The sequence below is a fragment of the Podarcis liolepis genome, assembly GCF_965112155.1.
Source record: "Podarcis liolepis genome assembly, chromosome: 4".
In the NCBI taxonomy this organism is placed as follows: Eukaryota; Metazoa; Chordata; class Lepidosauria; order Squamata; family Lacertidae; genus Podarcis; species Podarcis liolepis.
Genome location: NC_139558.1, coordinates 106760077 through 106784346, shown reverse-complemented (window position 1 = coordinate 106784346; position 24270 = coordinate 106760077). Strand labels below are relative to the sequence as shown.

At 59.0% G+C, this 24270-nt stretch overlaps 3 protein-coding genes across 7 annotated transcripts in view; 2 read left to right on the top strand and 1 right to left on the bottom strand.

Moving 5' to 3' along the window:
* Positions 1 to 65: 65 nt before the first annotated feature.
* On the top strand, positions 66 to 3562 carry RRP8 (ribosomal RNA processing 8). Its single transcript, XM_083499813.1, has 6 exons — positions 66 to 435; positions 775 to 1243; positions 1390 to 1519; positions 1794 to 1900; positions 3155 to 3251; positions 3368 to 3562. The coding sequence occupies exons 1-6, from the start codon at positions 90 to 92 to the stop codon at positions 3491 to 3493; spliced, it is 1275 nt and encodes a 424-aa protein (XP_083355939.1). The 5' UTR covers positions 66 to 89; the 3' UTR covers positions 3494 to 3562.
* Positions 3563 to 3655: 93 nt separating this feature from the next.
* Positions 3656 to 11014, top strand: LOC310705396 (F-box/WD repeat-containing protein 7-like). The gene is made up of 13 exons (XM_083500097.1): positions 3656 to 3823; positions 3979 to 4193; positions 4350 to 4536; positions 5951 to 6033; positions 6166 to 6304; positions 6663 to 6797; positions 8465 to 8588; positions 8671 to 8807; positions 9391 to 9504; positions 9590 to 9771; positions 9855 to 10080; positions 10159 to 10369; positions 10563 to 11014. Exons 1-13 carry the CDS (start codon positions 3680 to 3682, stop codon positions 10829 to 10831), a joined length of 2166 nt encoding a protein of 721 aa, XP_083356223.1. The 5' UTR covers positions 3656 to 3679; the 3' UTR covers positions 10832 to 11014.
* The window catches only part of DNHD1 (dynein heavy chain domain 1), a 52615-nt gene continuing 39321 nt past the window's right edge, over positions 10977 to 24270 (bottom strand). For 2 of the 5 annotated variants that reach the window (XM_083499057.1, XM_083499060.1), the window contains 16 exons: positions 22251 to 22353; positions 20382 to 20531; positions 20042 to 20224; positions 18087 to 18518; positions 17536 to 17977; positions 17306 to 17452; positions 16997 to 17182; positions 16500 to 16678; positions 15446 to 16411; positions 15178 to 15349; positions 15012 to 15098; positions 14540 to 14741; positions 12796 to 12887; positions 12541 to 12693; positions 11576 to 12303; positions 10977 to 11480 (listed from right to left, as the gene is read on the bottom strand). In XM_083499057.1, coding sequence (XP_083355183.1) covers positions 11040 to 11480; positions 11576 to 12303; positions 12541 to 12693; positions 12796 to 12887; positions 14540 to 14741; positions 15012 to 15098; positions 15178 to 15349; positions 15446 to 16411; positions 16500 to 16678; positions 16997 to 17182; positions 17306 to 17452; positions 17536 to 17977; positions 18087 to 18518; positions 20042 to 20224; positions 20382 to 20531; positions 22251 to 22353 — 4663 coding nt within the window. In that variant the 3' untranslated portion in view covers positions 10977 to 11039. Of the gene's footprint in view, positions 11481 to 11575; positions 12304 to 12540; positions 12888 to 14539; positions 14742 to 15011; positions 15099 to 15177; positions 15350 to 15445; positions 16412 to 16499; positions 16679 to 16996; positions 17183 to 17305; positions 17453 to 17535; positions 17978 to 18086; positions 18519 to 20041; positions 20225 to 20381; positions 20532 to 22250; positions 22354 to 24270 lie in introns of all 5 variants that reach the window. The other 3 variants (XM_083499056.1, XM_083499059.1, XM_083499058.1) reach the window with 3 other exon arrangements.

Below are 24270 nucleotides of genomic sequence, written 5' to 3'. Positions count from 1 at the left end.
GGCGCTGGCGGCGAGGGGGTCTCTCGGGACCCGGAACTTCCGCCAGCGTGAGCGCCCGGGCTGCTGCTGCCGCCTCTTTCCCCGGGAGGATGTTCGCGGAGGCGCCGTGGGGCGAGGCGGCGGAGCTGGCGCTGGCGGGCCCGCGGGCCGAGGCGAGTCCCTCGGGGGGCCGCCCCCCGCCCAGCCCCGCCGCGCGCCGCCGCCTCCTGGCCACCCTGCGCCGCCTGCAGAGCTCGGCGCCGCGCCCGCCCTCCCCGTCCTCCTCCTCCTCCGGCCGAGGCAGCAGCGCGTCGGACTCGGAGGCCGAGCAGCAGCCGGAGAGGAAGCGCCCCAGGAAGGGGCCGCAGGCGGGGTCGCCCCCCGGAGCTCCGCGATCGCAGCAGCAGCAGCAGCAGCGCCTCCCGGCCCGGAAGGAGGAGCCGGCGCCCCGAGCAGGTGATGCCGAGAGAATTGCCCGGGGTGCAAAGGCGGGTCGGGGGGGTTCGGGGGGCGGGACTCTCGACGGCTATGCTCCTTTGCTGAGGCTCTGCTTGGGGATTTCCCATCAGGGTGGTCCACTGTAAGGCCATGATGCTGGACTAGGCTCTTATAATCTTATGGAACCTTCCCTGCATCTCAGTCCCTGGGGGCCTCTCCGGGTGGGCTGGGGGCTGGTCCTCTGCCTGGAACCCCAGAGGGTTGTGGCCACCAGCAGTCAGTGCACAGAGCCCTGGACTCTAGAGAGGGGGAGCGATGGAGCCCAGGGCTGAGCACCTCTGTCCTTGCCCTGTCCAGACAAAGCGGCTGGAGGTGGAGACCCTGAGCCCAGCAGCAAGCAGAGGAGCGCTGGGGCAAAGGACCCAGAGGAGGAGCCAAGGCAGCGGCTGACCAGGAGACAGTGGAAGAACCGCCAGAAGAACAAGCGTCGCCAGAACAGGTTCAAGGCAGGGCTGGGCCGCGAGGAGCCCCCTTTGGCCTCTGCAGCAGCAGCAGAGGAGCCCCCCAGCAGCCAGGAAGATCCAGCAGGCCAGGAACCTCTCAGCGAAAGGGCAGCGTCCCTGCGGCTGCGCATGGAGGAGCGGCTGGAGTCTGCGCGCTTCCGCTTCATCAACCAGCAGCTCTACACATCCTCCAGCCAGCAGGCGGTCCAGCTCTTCCAGGATGACCCTGAGGCCTTGGCAGTGTATCACCGGGGCTTTGCCCGGCAGGTGGCCCAGTGGCCTGAAAACCCTGTGCAGCGCTTTGTGCGCTACCTGCGTCAGAGGTAACGATGGGGGGGGATTGGCCGGCTCCCCCCCTTCAACATGTGCTGGTTAAGCAAACATCCGCGCGTGTTGCAATGTCATAGTTAACGTATAGAAGTGTTTGACAGGATGGGTGCACGGTCTAACTTTGCCCCTCCCCTCACAGACCAGCATCACTCGTGGTGGCAGATTTCGGTTGCGGGGACTGCATGCTGGCACGCAGCGTGCGGAACAAAGTCCACTGTTTTGACCTGGTGGCTCTGGACCCCCGAGTCATTGTCTGCGACATGGCCCAGGTAGGTTGGGGGGAGGGCCTCCTCACAGCACCTGCCTTCTCCAGGCTTGGGAACAGCTGTGTGATGAGCCCATGCAGGTGGGCGTTGCTTCACTGGAGGCTTTTAAGCAGAGCTTGGACAGCCACGTGTCAGGGCTGCATTGAGTGTGATTCCTACATTCCAGGGGGTTAGACTAGACGGCCCTTGGGTGTCCCTCCCAGCTCCATGATTCTATGACTACCTCACACACATGCTTTTCCGATTGTGCCTCCCTCTTTTTGCTCCCTCTGTGCAGGTCCCCCTGGATGATGAATCTGTTGACGTGGCTGTGTTCTGCCTGGCACTGATGGGTACTAACCTGCAGGAGATCTTGGAAGAGGCCAACCGTGTGCTACGAGTTGGGTAATTGTGGGGTCCTGGGCTCACTGGCATGGGAGGGGCTGTGGCAGGGAGGGGGACACGTGAAATGGCTGATCAGGGCACTGCCAGCTCAGTCAAAACCTATGGCTGTCATATGGGGATGATGATATTTAATACCTATGCTGCTTAATAATAAAAATAATACTCTGCCCATCTGACTGGGTTTTCTAGTCAGAAATATTAAAATATTAATAATATATTAATAGAGATATAGTCAGAATCTTTTTAAGTGTTGTACAGAAAACTGAAATAACAACAGCTTAAGCAAAAGATATTACTAAAATAAAGGATTATGTTAATATACATTTATTAATATTTAGGCAATGAATTAATGATGGTTGCAAAGAGCCTTGAGGCAGTGAATCAGCTAAATCTGTTTAGTAGCAAAATTTCAGCATAACTAACTTGAATATTGAAAATACCACTATTTATGTATTTTCTATTTCAGTATCAAAACAGTCCTGAAAATATGCATGAAGCCCCCCTGATCTAAAGTTTGCTTGCATCCTTTAAAATCAGTCCTCGGCATCAATTGCCTTTGAAAACAAGTCGCGAGGAGAAGGATGTGACTCTCTGGTCAGGAAGAGCTTTGGTGGGAGTGGAGACTTCCCAGGCAGAAGTCTTGGGTTCACCCACTCACACCCACCCATGGCAGCTCCAGGCAGAGCTCAGAGAAGGACCCCTGGGTCTGAAGCCCTGGAGAGAGAAGGAAGGCTCTCAGTGGCTACATGTCGGCCACAGGATCCGACGCAGCAGCTCTGGGTCATTGTGAATAATAATAGTAATAATAATAATAATAATTTTATTGCTTGTATCCGGCCCATCTGGCTGGGTTACAGGACATGAAATACTGTAAAAGAGACATTTTAAATTTCCGAAGGTGGGAAGGGGCTGTTTCTGAGGCACCCTCTGAGGTTTCCTGACGTGAAATGCAATAATAAAAGAAGCAAGTGTTCCCTGGACTGCTTAGGGGGAAAGGATTACATGATTGGTAACCATTCAAAGCACCAGCAAAAACAATGACCTATAGCATTTGGGGCCCCTCTCTTTGGGGCCCCGACCAAGCCTTCTCCCAGCCCCTCCCGGGTCCTGCAGGTGCCCTCCTGACACACACACCGGGGGGGGGGGATGTCCTGCTCAGGGATGCTTCTGCCGGCTGGAGGATTCGCTCAGCCTCCCCGCTGGTCCTTCCTGCCGCCCCGCGGGCTGACCTCCCCCCTCCGTCTCTCCTCGCAGGGGGACCCTCCTGGTGGCCGAGGTGGCCAGCCGCTTCCCGGACGTGCGGGCCTTCGGGGCGGCGCTGGCCCGGCTCGGCTTCCGGCTCCTCCGCAAGGTGGGTCTCCTCCCTCCCTCCCTCCCTCCTCCCTCCCGGGGGCCGCGCGAGGTCCCCTCCGGCCCGCGCGCGCCTCCGCATGGCCTTCCCTCTCCTCTCCTCTCCTCTCCTTGCAGGACGTGACGGGCAGCCACTTCTTCACCTTCGAGCTGCGCAAGGCGGAAGCGGCGAAGCGGAAGGGGCGGGGCGAAGGGGCTCTTCCGGGCCTGGCGCTCCGCCCCTGCCTCTACAAGCGGCGGTGACGCCACGGGGGGCGGGGCTTCGTCTGGGCCGCCGCCGCCTCGCTCTGAATAAAGCGCTTTTCTCTCGAAGCGGAAGTGTCTCGTCTCGTCTCGCAATGCCTGCTGGGGGCTGTAGTTGAGGGAGGGGCGGCGGCGGGGGCGCAAGCGCAGTCCGGCCGAGTCCGGGCGGCGGCGGCGGCAGCGGCGATGTCGGGATCGGCGGGCGGGCCGGGCCCCGGCGGCGGCGGCGGGGGCAAGCTGGACATCAACCGGGCCTGCGTGGCGGAGCTGGAGCGGGCGCTGGTCGGCATCGGGCGCCGCCGGGCCCGGGGCATCGTGCGCAAGCGGGAGGTGAGGGACCCAGGCGTCCGAGGGGCCCGCTCCCTTCCCTCCCCCCACCGGGAGGGGGGCTGCTTCCCTCCCCGGGCCCCGCTTTGGGGGGGGGGCTTTCCGGGGGCTCCTCTCCCCTCCTCTCGGTGCGTGACGGGGCGCCCCTCTCCCGCCAGGAGCTGAAGGGCTTCGCCTCCCTGGACGACCTGCTGCGCGTCAAGGGGATCACGGCGCGGATCCTGGAGCTGAACAGCCAGCGGATGACCTGCGAGCCGCCGCCGCAGCAGCAGCCGGAGCCCGCCCGAGGAGCCGCCGGAGCCGCCTGTCCGGCGCCCGAGGTGGGCTTGGCGGGCGGGAGGCGGGCGGAAGAGAGCCGGGCGGGGGGCGGGCGGCTGGGCCGAGGCTCGCTCAACCCCGCGGCCCGCTTCCCCCCGCAGGCTCCGGGCGAGGAGGCGGCTCAGTCGCCGCCGCGTCCCGGGCAGCGGGAGAGCTGGGCGCCGGCCTGCTTGGCGGCCGAGGCGGAGCCGGAGGAGGAGGAGCCGGGCAGCTCCTGCCCGCCGGGCGCTCCCGACTCCGAGGATGAGACGAGCGGCGGCGGCAGCAGCGATGGCGAGGAGAGCGGCGGCAGCGGCGGCGGCGGGGACGTCTACTTCTACTACACGGTGGACGAGCGCTGGATCGACTACCTGGAGCGGACGGAGGGCGGCGGCCTCATCCGGCACACGCGGCCGAAGGTGAAGAAGGGGCTGCGGGGGGAGAGAACCGGAGGAGGGAGACCCCGGCAGAGCAGGAGGCTGCCCGGGGTGGGCCAGATCCAGCGGACGCTTCTCCTCTTCGGGAGCTGCCTGGGGAAGGGAGCCCAGAGAAAGGACTGGGGCTCCGGGGTGCAGCAGCAGCTGAGAGTGTCCATGCCAGGGGGCTGGTCTTCTCTTTGGCCCAGGGAGGCTGGCCAGGACCTTCAGGTTCCTCCTGGAAATGTCTGTGGCATCAGTGCTTGTGCTGACCGTTTCTCAGGGGTGCAGCCAAGGGACTGTGCTGACCAAAACGAGTGGGGGGGGGGAGCTCTTGAATTTAATGCCGTGTTTGTTATATCTTTTTTTCCCTCCTCAGTGGAGGAATTTTTGAAGTCGGAGCACATTTTTCCTGTGCAGATTTTAAGTCTGCAGTTCATGGAGGAGGGGCTGTTGGGGGCAGCTAGCCACTATGGCTAACCATGCTCTGCCCTGCGCAGTAGGAGGCAGCGATGCCTCTGAAAAGCAGGTGCTGGACAGGTGACCAGGGGTGGGGGGAGTGTTGTTCTTGGGCAGATTGTGCCTGGGGGTTTCCTTAATGGGCACCTGGTTGGCCACTGTGGGGACAGAGGGCTGGACTGGACGGGCCTTCTGATCAGCAAGCCCAAGAGGGTCAGTGTGGTTTAGACCACACTCCCATTCACATCCCTTTTTGAATCTGCACAATGGGCTGAGCTCCTGTTGCTTTGTCCCAGATTCTGCCAACCTAGCAGTTTGAGAGAATGCCAGTGCAAGTACATAAATTGGTACTTCTGTGACAGGAAGGTAAATGGCATTTCCGTGCGCTCTGATTTCCGTCACTGTGTTCGGTTGTGCCAGAAGCGGTTTAGTCCTGCTGGCCACATGACCTGGAAAAACTGTCTGTGGACAAACACCGGCTCCCTCAGGGTGAAGTGAGATGAGCACAGCACCCCATCGTCACCTTTGACTGGACTTAAACTGGGGTCCTTTATCTTTACTTGATGGGCCTGGCCGCACCCAGCAGGCTCTTGTGATTCTCGGGTGTGTTCTGGCCATCAAGGCTCCAAGGATGACAGGCAAAGGCCGTCAGGTGGGGAGAGGGCTGCTGCATGCTGCGTCTTTCTTCCCCACCTCCTGCCCTTACGAGGTTGTTCTCCCAAAGCACAGTTTGTAGATCTGTGTTCTGAGAGAAAGTGTTCAACCTTCCAGTCTTTTGGGGAGGCAGGAGGCATGGGGGTCCTGGCATGGCTGCTGTGCGGTGGAGGCGGCAAGAAGGGTCCCCACTTGACCTGATGCAGCGCTGTGCATCAGGAGGGGGTGCTGCGTGCAGTGCATAGCCTGTCTTCTTGCGGAGCTGAAGGGTTTCCTGGATCCGCCCCATCTCTTTGCATTGCAGATGAAGCGCAAGTCAGAGAGCGGCCCGGATGGCAGAGCCCAGTCGCCTGGCAAGAAGCTGTGCAAGGGCTCGGAGAGGGGCAGGTGAGGAGGTTGCGGGTGGCGCTTGGGAGCTCCTGCAAGGTGCCGGGGGAGACAGGGGGTCTGTCTCCAGCAGGACTCTTGACTTGGGCCCCTGGCCATGGCATTCTCCTGACATACTTGCTTCCTCTCCAGAGTGCTGGGCCCCTGTGTCGCTAGCCCCACGGCCACCTTTGGGGATTTGCGGAACGCCAAGGCAGGCCAGGCGCGCTGCCGGCATGTCCCCCCAATGACACCACCCCCTGAGCTGCAGGACTGGCTGCGCACTTTCCAGGTGAGCGGCAGGCAGAGGCGCCTGTCTGTGTGTCATGCCTGAGGCCTTCGGCTGGAGCCAGAGCAGGGCTCTGCTTTCTGGCTGGCTGGCAGCTGACCTTCTGACATTCGGCAAAGGCCTTTTTCCACGGCATTTGGCAGATGTTGTGCTGTGGTGTCTTTCTCATTTCCTATTTTGTTTTAGGGGTTTGATCTTAAAAGTGAGCTGATGCATTGGTGGTGTTTCAACATTTAGAAAGCTACAAAGCTTTTGCCTTGATTGCTTTTATGGGCTGCTTTGTGGCCTTGGTTCTGGCGCAGAGACGGGCTGCAGTCCTGGCTTTTGGGCTTGATCTCCCCTTACTCCTTTCTCCCGCCAGCGCTGGAGCGGCCCAGAGAAGCTGCTGGCTCTGGATGAGCTCATTGACGGCTGTGAGCCGCCTCAGATCAAGCACATGATGCAAGTGATTGAGCCCCAATTCCAGCGCGATTTCATATCGCTGCTTCCCAAAGAGGTGAGTGTCTTGGGGGGTGGGGGCCCTCGGAGGAAGAATGCAGGGCAGCCGAGAGAGGACAGTGGGGAGATGTTGGCCGAAGGTGTTGGTGGGAGACTGAGCCTGCAGGGTGTTGTTAGGAAGCCTTGAGCAACAGGTCAGGAGATCAGAATCCGAGCCATAGTCAAGAGGGGGGACAAGGGGACACGAGAGGTAGTTGTAAAAGAAGCGAAGAAGTGCGCATGCACACAGAAGCTTATACCAGAACAAACTTAGTTGCTCTATAAGGCAGTATTGGACAATTTTATTTTTTAATTTTTATTTCGACTGCGTCAGACCAACACGGCTACCTACCTGTGTCTAAAACAAATAAGAGTCAGAACTATTCATACCAGCTACACATTTTTAAAGTGTGCATGAAACCTCACAGAAACACTAGGATGAAGTAACAGAGAGAGACGGGAACAAGAGAACTTTATCTGAAGTGCAAATGTGGTACCAGCAGGAAAATGGAGTAGAGCCAGTTGCTTTAGCAGGAGATGAGACACATCAGAGAAGGAGCTATTTGATTTGATTACAAGGCCTTGGGAAACTTTTAACGGCAAGAATCAAAGTTATCGGAGAACCTGAAGGCCTGGTGAGAAGCTAAGAGCCAGAGTTCAGATCCTGCCAAAGAGGAGAAAAAGGAATGAGACAGGCAAGGGAAGGAGCAGCAGCAGAGGGCGTTGGAAGAGGGAGGAAGAACGAATCAGCCCCAGAGAGGGAGGGTGGGAGAGAGCCTGGCCAAGAGCAAGCGGCAGGGGTCCCAGGCCTTGTCTCTCCAGGGCAGCTGCTCAATGTGCAGCAGAAAGTGGTGGAGAAGAGGAAGTGGGTGGGTGGTAATTGGGCAGGGAAATCAGGCCTCTGGGATCCAAAAGGCAAAAGTTGGGCTTTATGCTCAAATTAGGCTTCAAAATGTAAACAGATGCAGAGTACAAAATCTTGGTTTTTTGAAAGTGATTGTTAAATGGTTTTAAATGGTGTTGTCATAAGTGGCAGACGGGCTGAACACTTTCAGTCAACAGCTCCTTTTTCTAAACTTTTAAATATACAAACATTAAGGGGAGGCTGTCAAAGATGCCAAGGGAGGGAAGAGACAGCGGTCAATGGATTTAGCTCGCTTGAACGTCCGCATACACGAGCTAATGTAATGGACGCTCTCTCCCTGCCTCTCCAGGCCAAAGCAGAACTTCCCTTGTGAGGTGCAGGCTACCATTTTTAGAGCAGAAGTTGTGTCATAGGGAGCCCTCTGTAACGCATCCAAAGAAAGCCAAATCAGACGGGAGTGGCAAGGAGGACAATAAGAAATGGCAGGAGGATGCTGGGAGGGCAAGAGATGGGCCCAGATGGTCAGGACAGGGAGCTCAGCCGCAGACTCTGTGCTGGATTGGAAAGGCAGGAGAGGCCTTGGGGGCTGTGAAGCAGTTTGGGATTGTGTGGCCACAGTGGCCCTGACAGCTGCTGTGTGGGAGGAGGGTGTGGACCACAGGCTCTGAGCCAGCTCTCTTCTTGGAGGAGCATTGGACGGCTGCTTCAGATGTTCGGCTGGTGAGGGTGAAAGGTCACCTAGATGGCAAAGTCTCCACATTGCTGTGGTGGACGTGAGAAGCTGCCCAGGCTTGCCATTCACGGGAGGAAATCTTTTGCAGTTGGCGCTCTATGTGCTCTCGTTCCTGGAGCCGCGGGACCTGCTCCGGGCGGCGCAGACCTGTCGCTACTGGCGGATTTTGGCCGAGGACAACCTGTTGTGGCGGGAGAAGTGCCGCGATGCAGGTGAGGCTCAGCTCCTGCCCAGTGTTGCTTCCCGGCTGCCCTTGGGCCTCCTCCCTCTCACAGCCGCTTCTGCCTCCTGCAGGTATCGAGGAGCCCCTGAGTCTGCGCAAGCGCCGGCTGCTCAGCCCAGGCTTCATGTACAGCCCCTGGAAACTGGCCTTCCTGCGGCAGCACCGAATCGACATGAACTGGCGTGGCGGGGATGCCCGCCCCCCCAAGGTAGGGGACCTCCCTTGACCCCACCCATTGGGGTGACGTGGTGCGGGGTTTGCGCACCTCGTCATGGGCTAAGACACTACTCTGGGATCTCTGGGGTGGCTGCACGATGGGGACCAAAGAGCAGGCTCTGGAGGAAGAGCAACCCAACGCCTGGGTGCCCAGCTGGGTCCCTGTCCTATACCAGGCAGGGGCCAGGGCTCAGTGGTGGGCTGGGACAGACATGTGCCCCATACTCTTGAGAGCTGCTGCTGCTGCTGCTGAGCTAGGTGGACCAGGCAAGCACCTTTGACTTCTGGCAAAGAAGATCCAGAAGGTAGAATTATTCTGGCTATTCACAAATGGGGGGGGGGGGGGAGAGACTTGGTTGCTCCTTGAATTGGGGCTGTCACTGTGGCTGAGCCTCCAGCCCTTGCTGAATTTGAAGTCCGCCTGCTTGATGCCAGCTCCTGACCGCTGGGCCTGGTCTCAAGCCTTGGAAGACTCAAGGCCACTGGGCTTGGGGAGGAAGCCGCCCCTTCCCTCAACCGCAGAAAGGGGGCGCAGGGTGATGCCGGCTGGCCTGCTCATTCTCTCCCTGGACCAGGTTCTGAAGGGCCACGATGACCACGTCATCACCTGCCTCCAGTTTTGCGGCAACCGCATTGTGAGCGGCTCAGATGACAACACGCTCAAGGTGTGGTCGGCTGTCACCGGGGAGGTGAGTCTGGGAAATGGTGCTGTGGGCGGGGCTGGCTGTGGCCCCGCCTTCCCTGGCTCTGAGCATCCTCCTCCTCCTCCTGCAGTGCGTTCAGACCCTGGTGGGGCACACGGGGGGCGTCTGGTCTTCCCAGATGAGGGACAACATCGTCATCAGCGGCTCAACAGACCGCACCCTCAAGGTGTGGAACGCGGACACGGGCGAGTGCGTGCACACCCTCTACGGGCACACCTCCACCGTGCGCTGCATGCACCTCCACGGCAGCAGGTAGGTGGGGGGGGAGTCGCTCCAGGGCCCCTCCTGCCCCTCCTGCCTGGGACTCAAGCTGCTTGTCTCTCCTCCCTGGGCAGGGTGGTGAGCGGGTCCCGGGATGCCACCCTCCGCCTCTGGGACATCGAGACAGGGCAGTGCCTGCACGTGCTGATGGGGCACGTGGCCGCCGTCCGCTGCGTCCAGTACGACGGGCACAAGGTGGTGAGTGGCGCCTACGACTACACGGTCAAGGTCTGGGACCCCGAGACGGAGAGCTGCATCCACACCTTGCAAGGCCACACCAATCGCGTCTACTCCCTGCAGGTGAGGGACCCCGACCCCTTCCCTCCCCACCCCCCGAGTCGCACAGCCCCTCACTCCTCCCACCCCTCTCTTGCGCAGTTTGATGGGACCCACATTGTGAGCGGCTCCCTGGACACCTCGATCCGCGTGTGGGACGCCGAGAGCGGCAACTGCCTGCACACCTTGATGGGGCACCAGTCGCTGACCAGCGGCATGGAGCTGCGCGACAACATCCTGGTCTCTGGCAACGCCGACTCCACGGTCAAGATCTGGGACATCAAGACGGGCCAGTGTCTGCAGACCTTGCAAGGTGGGTGCTGCGGGCAGCTGGCTGGGCTGCAGGGAGCTGAAACTCCCCATTGGACCTCACAAAGTCCTGGGGGGCGGGGGGAGGTTTTTTTCCCTCTGGGCAGAGGCCTGCCACCAGGGGCGTCCTCCGGGAAGAGGCGGCTGGGCAGGGCAGCTGATGGCTGCTTCTCACCTTCTTTGCCCCCCTTCTGCAGGTCCCAGCAAGCACCAGAGTGCCGTCACCTGCCTCCAGTTCAGCTCCAAGTTTGTGGTGACCAGCTCAGACGACGGCACCGTCAAGCTGTGGGACCTCAAGACGGGCGAGTTTGTGCGCAACCTGGTGGCGCTGGAGAGTGGCGGCAGCGGGGGGGTGGTCTGGCGCATCCGGGCCTCCAACACAAAGCTGGTGTGTGCCGTGGGAAGCCGCAACGGGACTGAGGAGACCAAGCTGCTTGTTTTGGATTTTGACGTGGACCTGAAATGAGGAGGAGGGCTGGACTGGCAGGGGGGGCCTGCGGGACGGGCATCCCCCCAGGCGCGAGTGAGTGGTGCCTGGCCGCGCACCTTATTTATAGCTTGGCTGCAGGGCCCTGGGCGGCTGGCCGAGCGGCAGAGCACCCAAGTCTGCATTTTGTACACACTAAGAATATATCACTTTATTTCTGTACATGGCTTTCTCTGTGTCATGTGAGTTAAGCCCGGGAGGGGGAGGGGGCTCTGGGGGAGGGGGCAGGGCGCTTCCCTTGCCCCGTGCTGCTGTCCCCCTCCCAGCGCAGGAGGCTGACGGCGTGCACACGCTGCTGGAGGCACAGCTCCGGGGCCATCTTGGAAGGCAGGCTCAGGTGCAGGATGACGTGCTGGCTGCCCAGCGCCACAGGGACCTCGGGGACCCCCAGGTAGACGGGGCACAGGAACTTGTTGGCTGGGAGCTTGGGGGTGGTGCCAGCGGAGGCCATGTCCCAGGTCAGGCGGGCGGCCTGGATCCAGATGGTGGGCAGCGGGCAGGGCTCTGCCGTGCGGCTCTCCTGCAGCAGCCCACTCTGGGCCTTCCAGAAGGCGTGGCGCAGCTCCAGCCCGCTCAGGTAGATGCCTTTCTCGGGGGCGCTGGTGGGGGGTGGCCCACTGGGAAGGACCTGGCAAAGGAAGGCAAGAGGGAGGGGGCGCTCAGGGACCGGGCCTGCGGGGCCTACCCCTGTGCCTGCCCCCATGCCCGCCCTCTCCTCCCTACCTGTTGGTGCAGCTGGTAGCGGTGGAGCTCCTGCCTCTCGACGCGGGCCCTCTCTTGCAGCACGGCCAGGAGGAGGCGGCGGGGCTGGTGGAAGGCGGCCAGCTGGTAGTGGGCCACGAGCGGCCCGCTGATGGAGCCCAGGTAGCTGCACAGGAGCTGGGTCCGCTGCTTGAGCGTCTGCAGCCAGGCCGGGGGGGCCTGGGGGCCGGTGAGGGCGTAGGGCAGCCAGGGGCTGGGCAGGCGGCCCTGCTTCAGGTGGTAGAGGATGGTGCTGCAGCGGCGGGAGGAGCAGGGCTCCCCCTGCAGGTGCTCCTGGGCGCAGCAGAGGTCGCGACCCACCTGCTTCAGCAGGGCCAGGAGGATGCCCGCCTCCTCCAGCAGGAAGCGCTGCAGGGGGCGCGGCCGGGGGCGGGCCTGCCCTTGCGGGGGGCACCCCTTCCAGCCCACCTCCCAGCCGCACTCGCTCAGCTGCTCCTGCAGCGCCTGCACCAGCCGGATCCCGTCCCGCAGCAGCTGCTCCAGGGCCCCTGTGTGCGGGCGGCAGGGGGCCCGGCGGGGTTGCCACAGGCCCTGGGAGGCCTGCAAGGCCACCAGCAAGGCCTGGCTCCGCTCCGCCAGCATCCGCTGCTGCAGCGCGCTGCACAGGCCGATCCCGGCAGGCTCCATGGGGCTGGGCAGCTGCTCGATGCCGGCCTGGGTGGCGGCGGCCGCCTCCTCATCCGTGTTCCCTGCAGGGTGCAAGGAAAGGGAGGGGGTCAGCAGAGCACCCAGCGCCCCCACCGGCAGGCTCTTCCCAATTCATGAAGGGCCCCACATGGCCACCCACTGCCGCTTCCAAACCCCCCTTGCCGGAAACCGCAGGCGGGGAGGGTGCTGCTCTTGTGCTTGAGTCCCGCTTGCGGGTTTCCCCCAGTGAGAACAGGATGCTGGGCTGGACCCAGCCGGCTCTTCTGATCTTCTCTCACCTGGGTTGGGGCAGCCGACCACTGTGGCCACGAGCTGCTGGAGGCTGGAGGCTGGCTGCAGGGGGGAGGCAGGAGCCAAGCAGGCCTGGCAGAGGCTCTGTACCACTTGGGCATCCCCGCTGTCCAGGATGTGGCCCCCGTAGAGCATGGTCCCTGCAGAGGCACAAGAGGCAGCCGTGTTTCGGAGGGGGCCTTCAAGGCCTTGGCTCTTGCAGGCTGTCCCCTTGCACCCCTCACTCAGCCCTGTTTCCATACCAGCCAGCTCCTGCAGGGCTTCCTGGGCTCCGTCTGTTAGGCAGCTCAGCCTCTCCTGGATTCTGAGCCCGGCCAACACTTCCCCGTGGCTCCTGCAAGGGCAGCACAATCTCAGGCACAGGGCAGGGTCAGAGCAAAAACCACACTCCTGGCTTGCCAGAGTGAGGACCATCTTGGCCCGGGGGGGGGGGGGCTGCTCCCAACTTTCTTATGGGTCTCAGCAGCTGAGAGGAAGAGCCCTTGGGCAGTGGAACAGAAGACCTTGGCAGGGGACAGGCCTCTCCTTCACTGAAGGATTTTAAGCAGGAGTCTTTAGCTGTGATTCCCGCATTGCGGGAGCTTGGACTAAAGGACCCTTGGGGGCCCCCACAATTCTGGTTCTATGAAAGATTCTTGGGTAAACTTCATTTTGGGATCAGTGGGAAACAGGTTAAGAAACAGGAAGTAAGAATAAATAGGTGGTTCTCCCAATTGTGGGATGTACAAAGTATTCCAGTGTGGCAGCCATGAAAAAGGAAATTTGCATGCGAGGGATCAGTAGGAAAGGAATTGAGAATAAAACTGCCAGTATCATCATGCCGTTTCAGGAATCTGGTGTGTGCCCACATTTGAAGAACTATATACAGTTCTGGGCACCTCCTCTCCCCTCAAAAAGGTTATTGCAGAGTCGGAAAAGGTTCAGGAGGGGCCCCCTGAGGGGCTGGAGCGACTCCCTTGCAAGGAAAGGGGCAGCATTTGGGACTCTTTAGTTCAACAGGTGAGGGGCAACATGGCACACGCTAAGTGGAAAGGGGGAAACTTCCTCCCTCCCCCATAACCCTCAAACTCGTGGCTGTCCAGTGAAGCTGAAGGTCAGAAGATTCAGGGCAGCTGAAAGAAGGTTCTTCCTGCAGCACAGAGCCAGGCGATGGCCCTTGCTCTCGCAGGAGGCAGTGCCGGCCACCATCTCTAAAGAGGAGCCACAATGGCAGTCCTCTTCCTCCACCATTGGGGCAGCTGCTGGAAATGGCGCGAGGGGAGAGGGCTCTGGGGCTCCTGTGTGCCTCTGGTTGGCCACGCGAGAACCGGAGGCTGGGCCAGATGGCCTGATCCAGGAGGCGGCTCTTACATCCTCAATACAGCTCAAGGAAAAGTGATGTACTTTGGGGCAAAAGAAACCCCTAACAAGTGGGGTCTGGACTGCTGTGGCTCATGGGGTCCCTTCCTGCTCACGACCTTCTTGGTTGGTCACTGTGAGAACAGGAGGCTGACTAGATGGAGCCCCTTTGGCCTGATCCGGCTGCTGCAGGACTCCTTAGGCTCATCCTACTTGGCAGCTTCCATGGGTGCGTCCCGGGTACCCTCCAGTTCACCTGCTCTGGGGAGCCCTGTTGAATTCTGTGAGGCAGAGGTAAGGGGACTTCCTCCTGCTGCTGCCAGAAAGGGCTGCAGGGAGAAAGCCCTCAGCCTTTCTCTGGCTGCCTGTCAGCTGGGGGATCCAAGCCCTCATCCGCCACTGCTGCTGCTGCTTCCCACTCTGCTCCCCCCCCCCTTGCAGCCAGCAGCCCCCTCTGTGGGCAAGGACTGGTTTGTTAGCCCACAGAGGCAGCTCCAAGAGCAGGGGAAGAATGGGGAGCCCACAGGTGGCGATTCAGGGTGCTTTCCAAGTAGCATAAAGCAGAGGAGGAGTTTCCAAGCTCCCATGAGATGTACTGGCAGGCTCTTTGCCTCGCTGCTGGACAGGGCGAGCACCTCCTTCACTCACCACAGGTATGTCTCTGCCTGGGTCCACTGGGCATAGGTCTGCCTGTAGAGCAGGACCCCATAGAGGGCGAGGAGGGGCAGCCGCTGCTCTGTGTCTAGGTTCTGGGTTCGCCCCTGCAGCCAGTAGTGGCTGCGTGCCAGGATGCCCTTCAGCTCCAGTGGCATATCGCAGAAGAGGGAGGTGGCACTGCGCTTCAGGAGTTCTGTTGGCACAGAAGAGAATCAACCACCACAGCAGAGGCTGGGAGGGACAGTAAGGACAGCCAAGGCCATGAGAAGTTGCTCAGCTTCGGTTTCTCCCGCAGAGGCAGCGGCAGTGGGAGAGAGCCCAGATGACAGTGAGCAAGAGGGAGCGGGGCCCTGGGGGAGAGAGAGATGCAAAGCGGGGCAGTGCGCCTCTTTCCCCAAGGGGTAGGCAGGGCGTGGAGAAGCCCCTCTGGCCGTGCCTCCCTCCCCCCTCCCTGGCCTGGTACCTGGCATGGAATGAGGGGCGTCAGCTGCAGTGATGAGCCACAGGCGGAACTTGGTGTGGATCTCGAGGCCTCCCCCTGGCACCTTGCCTGTGCAAAAAGAGGGCAAGGTGAGAGGGGCTTTGGCCGGGGGGAGAGAGACACCTCCCGCTGCTTCCATCCGCCTCACCTGAGGATTTCACCAACTGGTCCAGCAGCTGCAGCAAGTCGGGGTCCCAGTGCTCCTGGAGGTGGCAGTTGGTCAAGACCAGCCACTTGCCTCTCTTGCTGCAGATGGGCAACGTCCGCCAAACCCGCTTGCAGGCATCTGGGGTGCCAAAGGAGATGACTACCACACTTCCCTGCAGGGTGGGGCCTGGTTACTTGCTCTGTCCTCCCAGAGGGACCCAACTGACCCCTGCACCCATTGCCCCTTCCCCTCCTTGTGCCCGGCTCACCCCTCGTCCCCGCTGGGTGGCCATCTGCTGGATCCAGAGGAGCGGGTGCATGAAGCAGCCTGGTGAGCTGGCCGAGGGCGTGTGGAAGATGATGGGCTTGTTGGCCCGGCTGTAGGAGTACGGGTAGGTGATGGCCATTTCCTCGGTGAGAGACCAGCCCAGCAAGCAGGTGGTGAGGGCCGAGACCACGCTGCTCATGGCCGAAGGACACAAGATGCGCCACAGGATGGCGCGCTGGAAAGGCCTGAGGTGGGCGTGGCTGGGACACAGGGCCAGCCCCACCATGGTGGAGCGCAGGCGGAAGTACTCCTGCCACTGGGCGGCCTGCCCAGCCAGGGAGGCCTGCAGCCCCTGGAACCCAGGAAGGTTCTCCAGCAAGCCGCACTCCTCCCAGGCCTCCGCGCTCACCCAGCTGGGGCGAGGCACCCCGGCCGGCGGCTGCAGAAGCTCCTTGGCCGCCGGCTCCCGCAGGCCCTGGCAGAGGGCCAGCCACTCCAGTGGGGGGATCTCCCCCGAGACCTTGAGCGTGGCCACGGCCCCCAGGAAGAGGTAGAGGAGGCGGTCCATCTCCCGCAGGCAGGGCACCGCCTCGGTCAGGCAGTGGTGGAGCACGGCCTTGCTGAGCTCCAGGAGGCGCGACTCCAGCGACTCCTGCTTGGTGGTCTCCTGGCGCTTGGTGGAGAGCAGGGCCTGGCGCACGCGGGCCACGCAGACGCTGCTGGGGAAGCTGTAGGAGGGGTGGAGGCGGCCGACCTGCTGCAGGGCCAGGTGCAGGGCCACGCCCAGGCGGGGCACCATCCGGTACTTGCTGCACAGCGCCGCCTGGTCCTGGTGCTGGGAGACCATGTGCTGGTGGGTGGCGTGCAGCGCCTGGATCTGCGTCTGCAGCAGCCGCACCATCGGCATGAAGTTCTCCTCCTCCAGCAGAGAGCGCTGCGGCTGGGCAATCAGGGCCACCAGCTCCTCCTGCGGGAAGGGCCACGGGGCTGGGCTGAGCGGCCTCTCCACGGCCGCCCCACCGCCCCACGCCAAGCCCCAGGAGCCCCTGCCTCACCTCCGTGGCCTCCAGCTTCCCCTCCAGCTGCAGGATCCCAAACTGCAAGGCCTGCTGGTTCTTCAGGATCTCCTTGCGCTCGGCCCGCAGGACCTCCACCAGCAGCAGCTCCTCCAGCGCCTCCTGGCTGAGGCTGAGGTCAATCACGTTCAGGCTCTTGAGAAGCTCGTGGTCCACCTCTGCAGAGAGGAGCCAGGCGGGAGGCAGGGCCCAGCCGTCCCAGTCCCCCGCCGATGGCTGGCTGCGGGGTAGAGGCACCTGTGGCTCTCGTCCCCCCACACTTTGGGGAACCCAAGCAGGTCGCTGCTGGGCTTGGACAGCGCAGCTTCCAATGCTGGGCGAGAGATCTGCTGACTCTAGCTTTGCTTCCACCCGCAGCAACGGGAAGTTTCCAAAGCCTCTCACCCTCTCGGAGAGGGGAGCCGGAGATGGTGGCTGAGCCGCCTCCACCCACCTCCGCTCCCTGGGGAGGGATTCCACTTGGGCACCTCCCTTACCTGCAGCCAAAGCCTCCAGAGGCAGCTCAGTGCACAGGTAGAGGCGGAAGCAGGGGGGCACCTGCGCCAGGTCCTCCATTGACTTTGTGTGGAGGGCACCTCCGAACGATTCCTTCTGCATCAGCTCCTCGAGGGCTGGGCACCAGGGGACGTTCTTTTCAAAGTCCGTCAGCAACACGGGGGTGCCTGTGAGGAGGTGGGAGCCAAGCAGCCCATTTGCCTGAGCTCCCGGAGGCGCTGGTGAAAGAGAACGGCTCCCTCCCACCCAGGGGACTGCCAGCGGCAGGGGCACCCCCTTCCTCTGCTCACCAAGGCTGGCTGCTTTGCAGAGGTTCTGCTCCAGGTCTGGGTCTGTGAGCGACAGGACCTCCAGGTTGTCTTCCGCGATCTCTATGGAGCTGCCCTGCTCCACCATGTCCGGCACCAGGTCAGAGATGGCATAGGCCTGAGAATCCGCTGTAAAGAGGGGTTGGATGAGCAGCTACCCGCAGGCAAGGCCATGTGCCTGACCCCCCCCCCCACCCGCACACCCCACTCACCCTCTTCCATAGCTCTGGATGTCAGCAGCCAGAGATAGGCCTGCTTGTCAGGGTCCACCAGCAGAGGCCGGCGGTGAGCCTGCGAGTGGATGCTGGAGAGCAGGATCATGCCGACCAGGCGGCTGCTGGGGACCTTGGGCTTGTGGACTCGATCCCAGAGGCGCTGCTCTGGAGGAGAGCTGAGCAGGGACGCCAGATGCAGGGGCTGTTGCACAGCCAGCAGCAGATCGCTGTGGGGGGCTGGCCCAGGGCAGGGCAGCTCCTTCTGCAGGAGCCGCCTCACGTCGTCCGGCCCGAGGGGGCCCCAAGCCCCAGCACACACCGCCTGCCACTTCTCCAGCAGCTCCTCCCGCCGCTCCGGAGGGAATGGGCCCAGGTAGGAGAGGCTGGCTGCGGAGAGGAGGGCATCGCCATAGACTGTTATGCGATGGGACTCCAGGTTCTAGGAAGGAAAGCAGAGGCGCCAGAGGGCTGAGTCTGGGAGAACGGCACCCTCGCCTCGCAGGGCACGGGGGGGACGACATGGGTGGACAGCCGCCCGCCCCTCTTACCCTTGTGACAGTTGTCCAGCTGGCCATGTGCTCGGCCACGGAGCTCTCGACGGTGGTGGCCTCCTCTTTGGCCTGCAGGGAGTGGGTGAGCTGGTGCATCAGCTTCTCCTGGCGTTCCTGCTTCTGCTTCAGCTCCTTGATGCGCAGCTGGGTGGCATCTCTCAGGTATTCCGAGTGCAGGCGCCGGTCGCCCAGCTCCACCTTCTCTGCGTTGATCTGGGCGTCGCAGTACTTTAGCCGTGCGATGGTCGGCTGCCAGTCGAGCAGGGCCCAGTGGTACCAGTAGGTGGCCGAGATCCACTGGAAGAGGGCGGCCGCAGCCTGGCTGGCGCTGGATATGCTGCTCTCAGAGATGCGCTCGTGAGTCACAGCCCGGCCCAGGGCCTCAAAGAGCTCTGTGGTGAGGCTGTCCTTGGGGTAGAAGACAAGGTCCTGGAGGGGCAAGCAGAGGGAGGGAATGGGACCCTGGCCTGCCTTTTTCACCAAGGAATGAGGGGCAAGAAACACGAGGCTGCTTGTATTAAAATGCCCCAAGCTAAAACAACCGGTTGCTTACCATGAAGATGGGCCAAAGGGGAGCACCTTCTCCAGCAGCTCCAGAAGCACCCAGGGGACTGAGGGGTCTTCCAGCCTGTCCACCTCACCAGCTCCTGCACATGGCCTCTCCTCTGCCTGGCCTCCATGCCCCTTTGGTCACAGAGCATGGGAGCCACTCCAGAGGTGCCCAGGCCTGTGCAGAAATGAGTTTTGTTGCCATTTCCCCTCCCATTCACCCCGCCTGGAGAGGCCCGTTTGGAGCTCTTCACAGTCTTTACTTGTTTAGTATTGTCCGCAGACTTGGCCACCCCACTGCTGAGCTCTAACTCTGAGTCGTTTGTGTGCAAGTTAAAAAGTTCGTGTCCCGATCCTGATCCACATTACACATGTGTTTGTTCAGAGAACAGACCATCTATTCTTACTCTTTGCTTCCTGTGATTTAACCAATTCCATAGAGGACACAAGAGGACTTCTCCTCTTACTCCTTGACTGCTAAGCTTATTCAGGAGTCTTTGATGAGGGACTATATCAAAAGCTTTTTGAAGCTTTAAGTGCACAATGTTGACCAGATGAGCCCAATCTATATACTCTCAGCTAGACTCTCAGCTCCCGTGGGCTTCTCTGTTCTTGGGTGCAGCCCTCCTTGAAAACCAAACCATAGATATTAAACTCATCAAAAGAAATAAAGCAAATACCATGCAAGGAAGGAATTACTAACCAGAGATGTGTAAGCATTTACTGTTAACAACCAGTATGTATCAGAAAGCAACAGAAAGAAAAGAAATTCAAGACAAAAATGGTTCAACAGAAGTGACGGAACCTAACAGATATATCCAAAATACAGTCAGAATTGTTCTTGGTCTCTCTCATTTTCTTGCAGAGGAGGGGGAAGAACTCTGTTGCAACAGAAATATAAAGATCTGCCATGCTTTCACTGGATCCTGCCTCCATCCACTCTCCTCTGGTTGATCATGGCTTGAGGGGACTCAAGAGTCCCTTGGAGGAGCAAAAGGCCACTTTTTCTACAACCCTTGAGGGATAATTTTATATATACAGTACAATGTCTTCTTCCTTAAGGATATTTCCCATGCTTCGTGAGGACTGCAGTGATGTGTTTGCAGTATCTCTCTTGTGCTCAATTACTTTCCTGCTCTCTTACTGCAGCTGATGGTTTCAGGTTTTATCCACTGGTAGTTCCATGCTGTTTCGCTGGCCATGCCTCCCCACCCCCTCCCAGGAGGAAACAGGCTGCTTTTGCCCCTCCCTTTGTCAAGGACTTGGCGCAGCTGGAACAGCCTCTTGGTCTAGGCTAGGGTCTCTCTCTCCCCAGGGTCCAGAGGGGAAGTGGGGCCTTGAGGCTCTGGCTGCTGGGCCAGCCCCAAGAGCCCCGGAGCCACCGGAAGGGCTCTGGGCCTCACCTCATAGAAGTTGTCCCTGTTGAGGAGCAGCTTTGCATTCTCCCAGCCCGGCTCCTGCTCAAACATCAGGCAGAGGATGTCCGTCACCATGACCACAGTCTCTGGCGGCTGGCGATAGCTGCGCAGCTCCTCAATGTCCTGCAGCCGCAGCATGGCCAGGGCCTCCTTGTAGTCCTTGTTCACCTGAGAAGAGAAGGGTCACTCTGGGATGAGGCGGGCAAGGGCCTTCAGGCTGGGCTCTCCTCCCCTGCCCCCTCTGCCACACCTTCCCGCCAGGTGGCAGCTGCAGGAGGGCCTGGTGACTGAGCAAGACCTTCCTCCCCCCCACATGCCCCCATACCTTCCTCATGGCCAGCTCTCTCCCCTTCTCCAGAGCATCCCGCTCCTTGGTAAGAGCATCGATGCGCGCTTCATACAGCTCACACTCCTTCTCCTGCTGCTTCAGCACCTCCTGCTCCCGCTCCACCTCCCGCTGACTGCAGATCACTTGCTGTGAGGCAAGGAGGATGGGGGGGGGTGAAGGGAGACCACCCTAAAGCCACCAACCCCCTAAACCACAGCAGTATCTCCAGGACACCTGGCTGCCGCTGGCTCAGGCCACATCCAGTCCAGCGACCAGTTCTCACTGTGGCCGGCTCTGGTGCTCCTTGTGGGAAGTGCACTGGCACGATGGGTGCCCCAAAGCCTCTCTCACACGTAGCAGGGGGCCGCCTTCTCTGGTGAGGTGCATCTGCCTCAGTTAGCCCTAACTTAGAAGTGGGAGTTTAAAATATCCCTGTTCAGCCTAGCACTGAGGAAAATTCACTGTTTTAAAAATCTGTGTATTGCTTTTGATTGTTTTGCTATTGTTTGCTGTCCTGGGCTCCTTTGAGAGGAAGCGGGGAGGGATAAATACCTAAGAAATGATCCACCACAACTTGGATTCTGGGCCCTCTGACACCAGAGAGAGCACAGACACACCTCTCGACTCTGGCCTTTGTCAGCTAAAGGATTTTGCTTTGTGGGACCCACCTTGCTTTTATATATTTAGATACTTGTATACCACCAATTCATACGATAAAATATAAATTAACATCAAAGTCACTAGCCCATCAAATTCAAGCAGTTGCATAGGCTAGTCTGCATAAAAGAAGTCTTCAAGAGACACTTGGAAATCCAAAGCCAGAGTGCCTCCCGCGTCTCTGCTGGAAGAGGGTGACTGGCAGCGCTGAATGCCCGACTCCTCCGGGAGGCCAGTTTGGCCCCTGCAAGACAGCAGACAACCAGCAGCACTCCTCCAGGTGACCTGCGATGGAGCTGGGACCCAAGGGCTCCTCGAGTTGTCAAGGGCTTCATATATTAACACAGGACCCTTCAACCTGACCCACGTGTGTGGGCAGACAGTGCAGATGCCCCTGTCAGCAGCCAGGATGCGACCTTCAGTGCTAGCTGGAGCTTCTGGACCAAGCTTGCAGTAGTCCAGCATGTGGGCTGTGGTGGTTGGATCATCCAGATATGGCTGCAGCTAGCTGGTCAGAGGCATTCCTAGCCAGTTGCTGGAGCCTCTACTGAAAAATGTACCCAGGAGTACCCCAAGCTATGTGTCTGCTCTTTCAGAGAGAGGGCAGCCCTGCCCAGAACAGGCAACTGATCTGTCTCCTGGGCATGGAAACCACCTTCCCACACAGCCTCTGTCTCCCCAAGATTCAAAACACCCAACATGTGTGAGCCAGGTTTGCCACTATGGTTTGTCCCAATCCACTTTCTATAGTTTCTAACCCTCCACAATAGAATGGGATAAAAGACGATTTCCCCTTTCTTCCTGATTCCATTCTGAATATCCAAATCTTATTGACAAGCCTTGCCCTGTTCCCAGCTTCCTTTCAAATCCCTTTCCTGCAGTTCCTTCTGCTCCAGTAAACTGGTCAGTGCCACTGAGCTGCCAGCCCAGAAGAGGCTGCTCTGGTGGAGAAGACTCTGTGGGCAGCCTCCCCTTGTGAAGACTTCCAGCTCTGCACAAGGCCCAGCTGGTGGGGAAAGGCAGACGCCTTGTCTTGCTCTGCTGCTGGGGCAAAATGGGCAGCTCTTAAGCCCTTTGAACCAGGTCCTTCACTTGCATATGGCGCCCAGTGAATTCCAGGTGCTTTATAAATGTCAAGCCAGCTGGGAGCTGAGAGTTTCAAGCAGGCAGGCAGCGACTGAGTGGAACAGGACTGGCCATCTCACTCACCTCCTTGATCTTCACCAGCTTCTGCTGCAGGAAGCGCACGTCCCGCGTGTGCTCCTGCTGCTTCTTGCTCACTTCCCCCATCTTGTGCAGGGCCAACTTCATCCTGCAGGTGGGGAAAGCACCCCATGAGGAGGCACACAGAGGGGGTCTGGGGCACAGGACCCAGCTCTGTCAGTTAATCTGCTTGCCTGAAGTCCCTTCATAGGATGCCCAAGACAGATACGTGACGCCCTCTGAACCAGGGATGCCTACAGAGAATGCAACTTGGGGGGCTACTTAAGTTCCTCTCAATGGGGTGAGGATGCAATCCTTGGTTCTTGGCTGATTGTCAGAAGGCAACTCTTGCTTCCCTTCAAGGGCTCCTCTCCATCCCTCCTGCACCCAGGAACAAAGGTCTTTCAGGTAAACTCCGCTATCCTGTGAATCAAAGTCCTGCAAAATGCTCACAGATGGACCTTCTCCATCACCCTTCCTGGCCCTTTTTATTTATTAATGCATTTTTCAATATACACCATACAGTGGTACCTCGGGTTAAGTACTTAATTCATTCTGGAGGTCCGTACTTAACCTGAAACTGTTCTTTTTTAATGTTTTAAAGTTTTTATTGTTGAAATAATTCAACATTAATACACATATATTACAAACATACAAACATAATTTCATACAACATTCCTACATACCTACAACATACCTACACTCAATCCCACAGATAATTCCTTTTCCCATCACCATCTACCACCCCTCTGTTCTTAACCTGAAGCACCACTTTAGCTAATGGGGCCTCCTGCTGCTTCCGCACCGCCAGAGCACAATTTCTGTTCTCATCCTGAAGCAAAGTTCTTAACCTGAAGCACTATTTCTGGGTTAGCGGAGTCTGTAACCTGAAGCGTATGTAACCTGAAGCGTATGTAACCCGAGGTATACCACTGTACATTCATATTTACATCCTATCAAATCCTGTATGGACTTCCCAACCTATCTTTCTTTGATGCCCTCTTACACGTTCTTATGTTTGTTATACCTCCATTTATTATCTACTCCAAAGGTTTTCAACCTTCGGGGGTCCACAGCTCCCTTGACCAACTCCCTTCTTTCTGTGGCCCCCTGTGGGGCTCAGGAGCCCAGTTGTGCCCCCCTTGCCTGCAGAGCTGGCAGCCTCTCGCCCTTTTGGAACCCCCTTCCTTGTGGAGTGTTCCCTCAGCCTCCACCGCCCCTGGTCTCTGAGCCACCCCCCACAACCCAAAGAGAGGTGCTTCCTCACACTGCCCCACAAGGGCCTTAGTGGCCCAAGCTGAACCGGAGGCCAGCACCTTACCTTGGGAGGCAGCAGTGGCAGCGGCAAACACAAGAAAGGCCAGCGCAGCAGCGCATGTGAAATTGAGTATATTTCATGCTCTTTATTCAGCTCATAGTGGTGATGATTTAGTATTGACCTTACAGGAGCCAGAACCCAGTACTAAAAGGGTATTGGTACTGATTCAAGAATTTGGACAGGTTGCAGGTTTTAAGTTGAATAAGATGAAAACCAAGGTTCTAGAGAAAAATTTAACTATGAATGAGAGAGAGAAGTTTCAGGAGGAGACAGGACTAACATTGGTTAAAAAAGTGAAATACTTAGGGGTTAACATGACTGCTAAAAATGTGAACTTATTCAAGGATAATTATGAAAAATGTTGGACTGAAGTGAAAAAGGATTTAGAAGTATGGACAAATTTGAAGTTATCCTTGTTAGGCCGAATTGCTGTGATAAAAATGAATGTGCTGCCAAGGATGTTATTTTTGTTCCAAACATTGCAAATTTTGGACAAAATGGATTGTTTCAAGAAGTGGCAGAAGGATATTTCTAGATTTGTCTGGCAAGGCAAGAAGCCTCGAATAAAATTTAAGATATTAACGGATGCTAAAGAAAGAGGTGGATTTGCCCTGCCAGACCTTAAACTTTATTATGAATCAGCTGCTTTTTGCTGGCTGAGAGAATGGCTGCTTGAAAATACTGAAGTGTTGGATTTAGAAGGTTTTA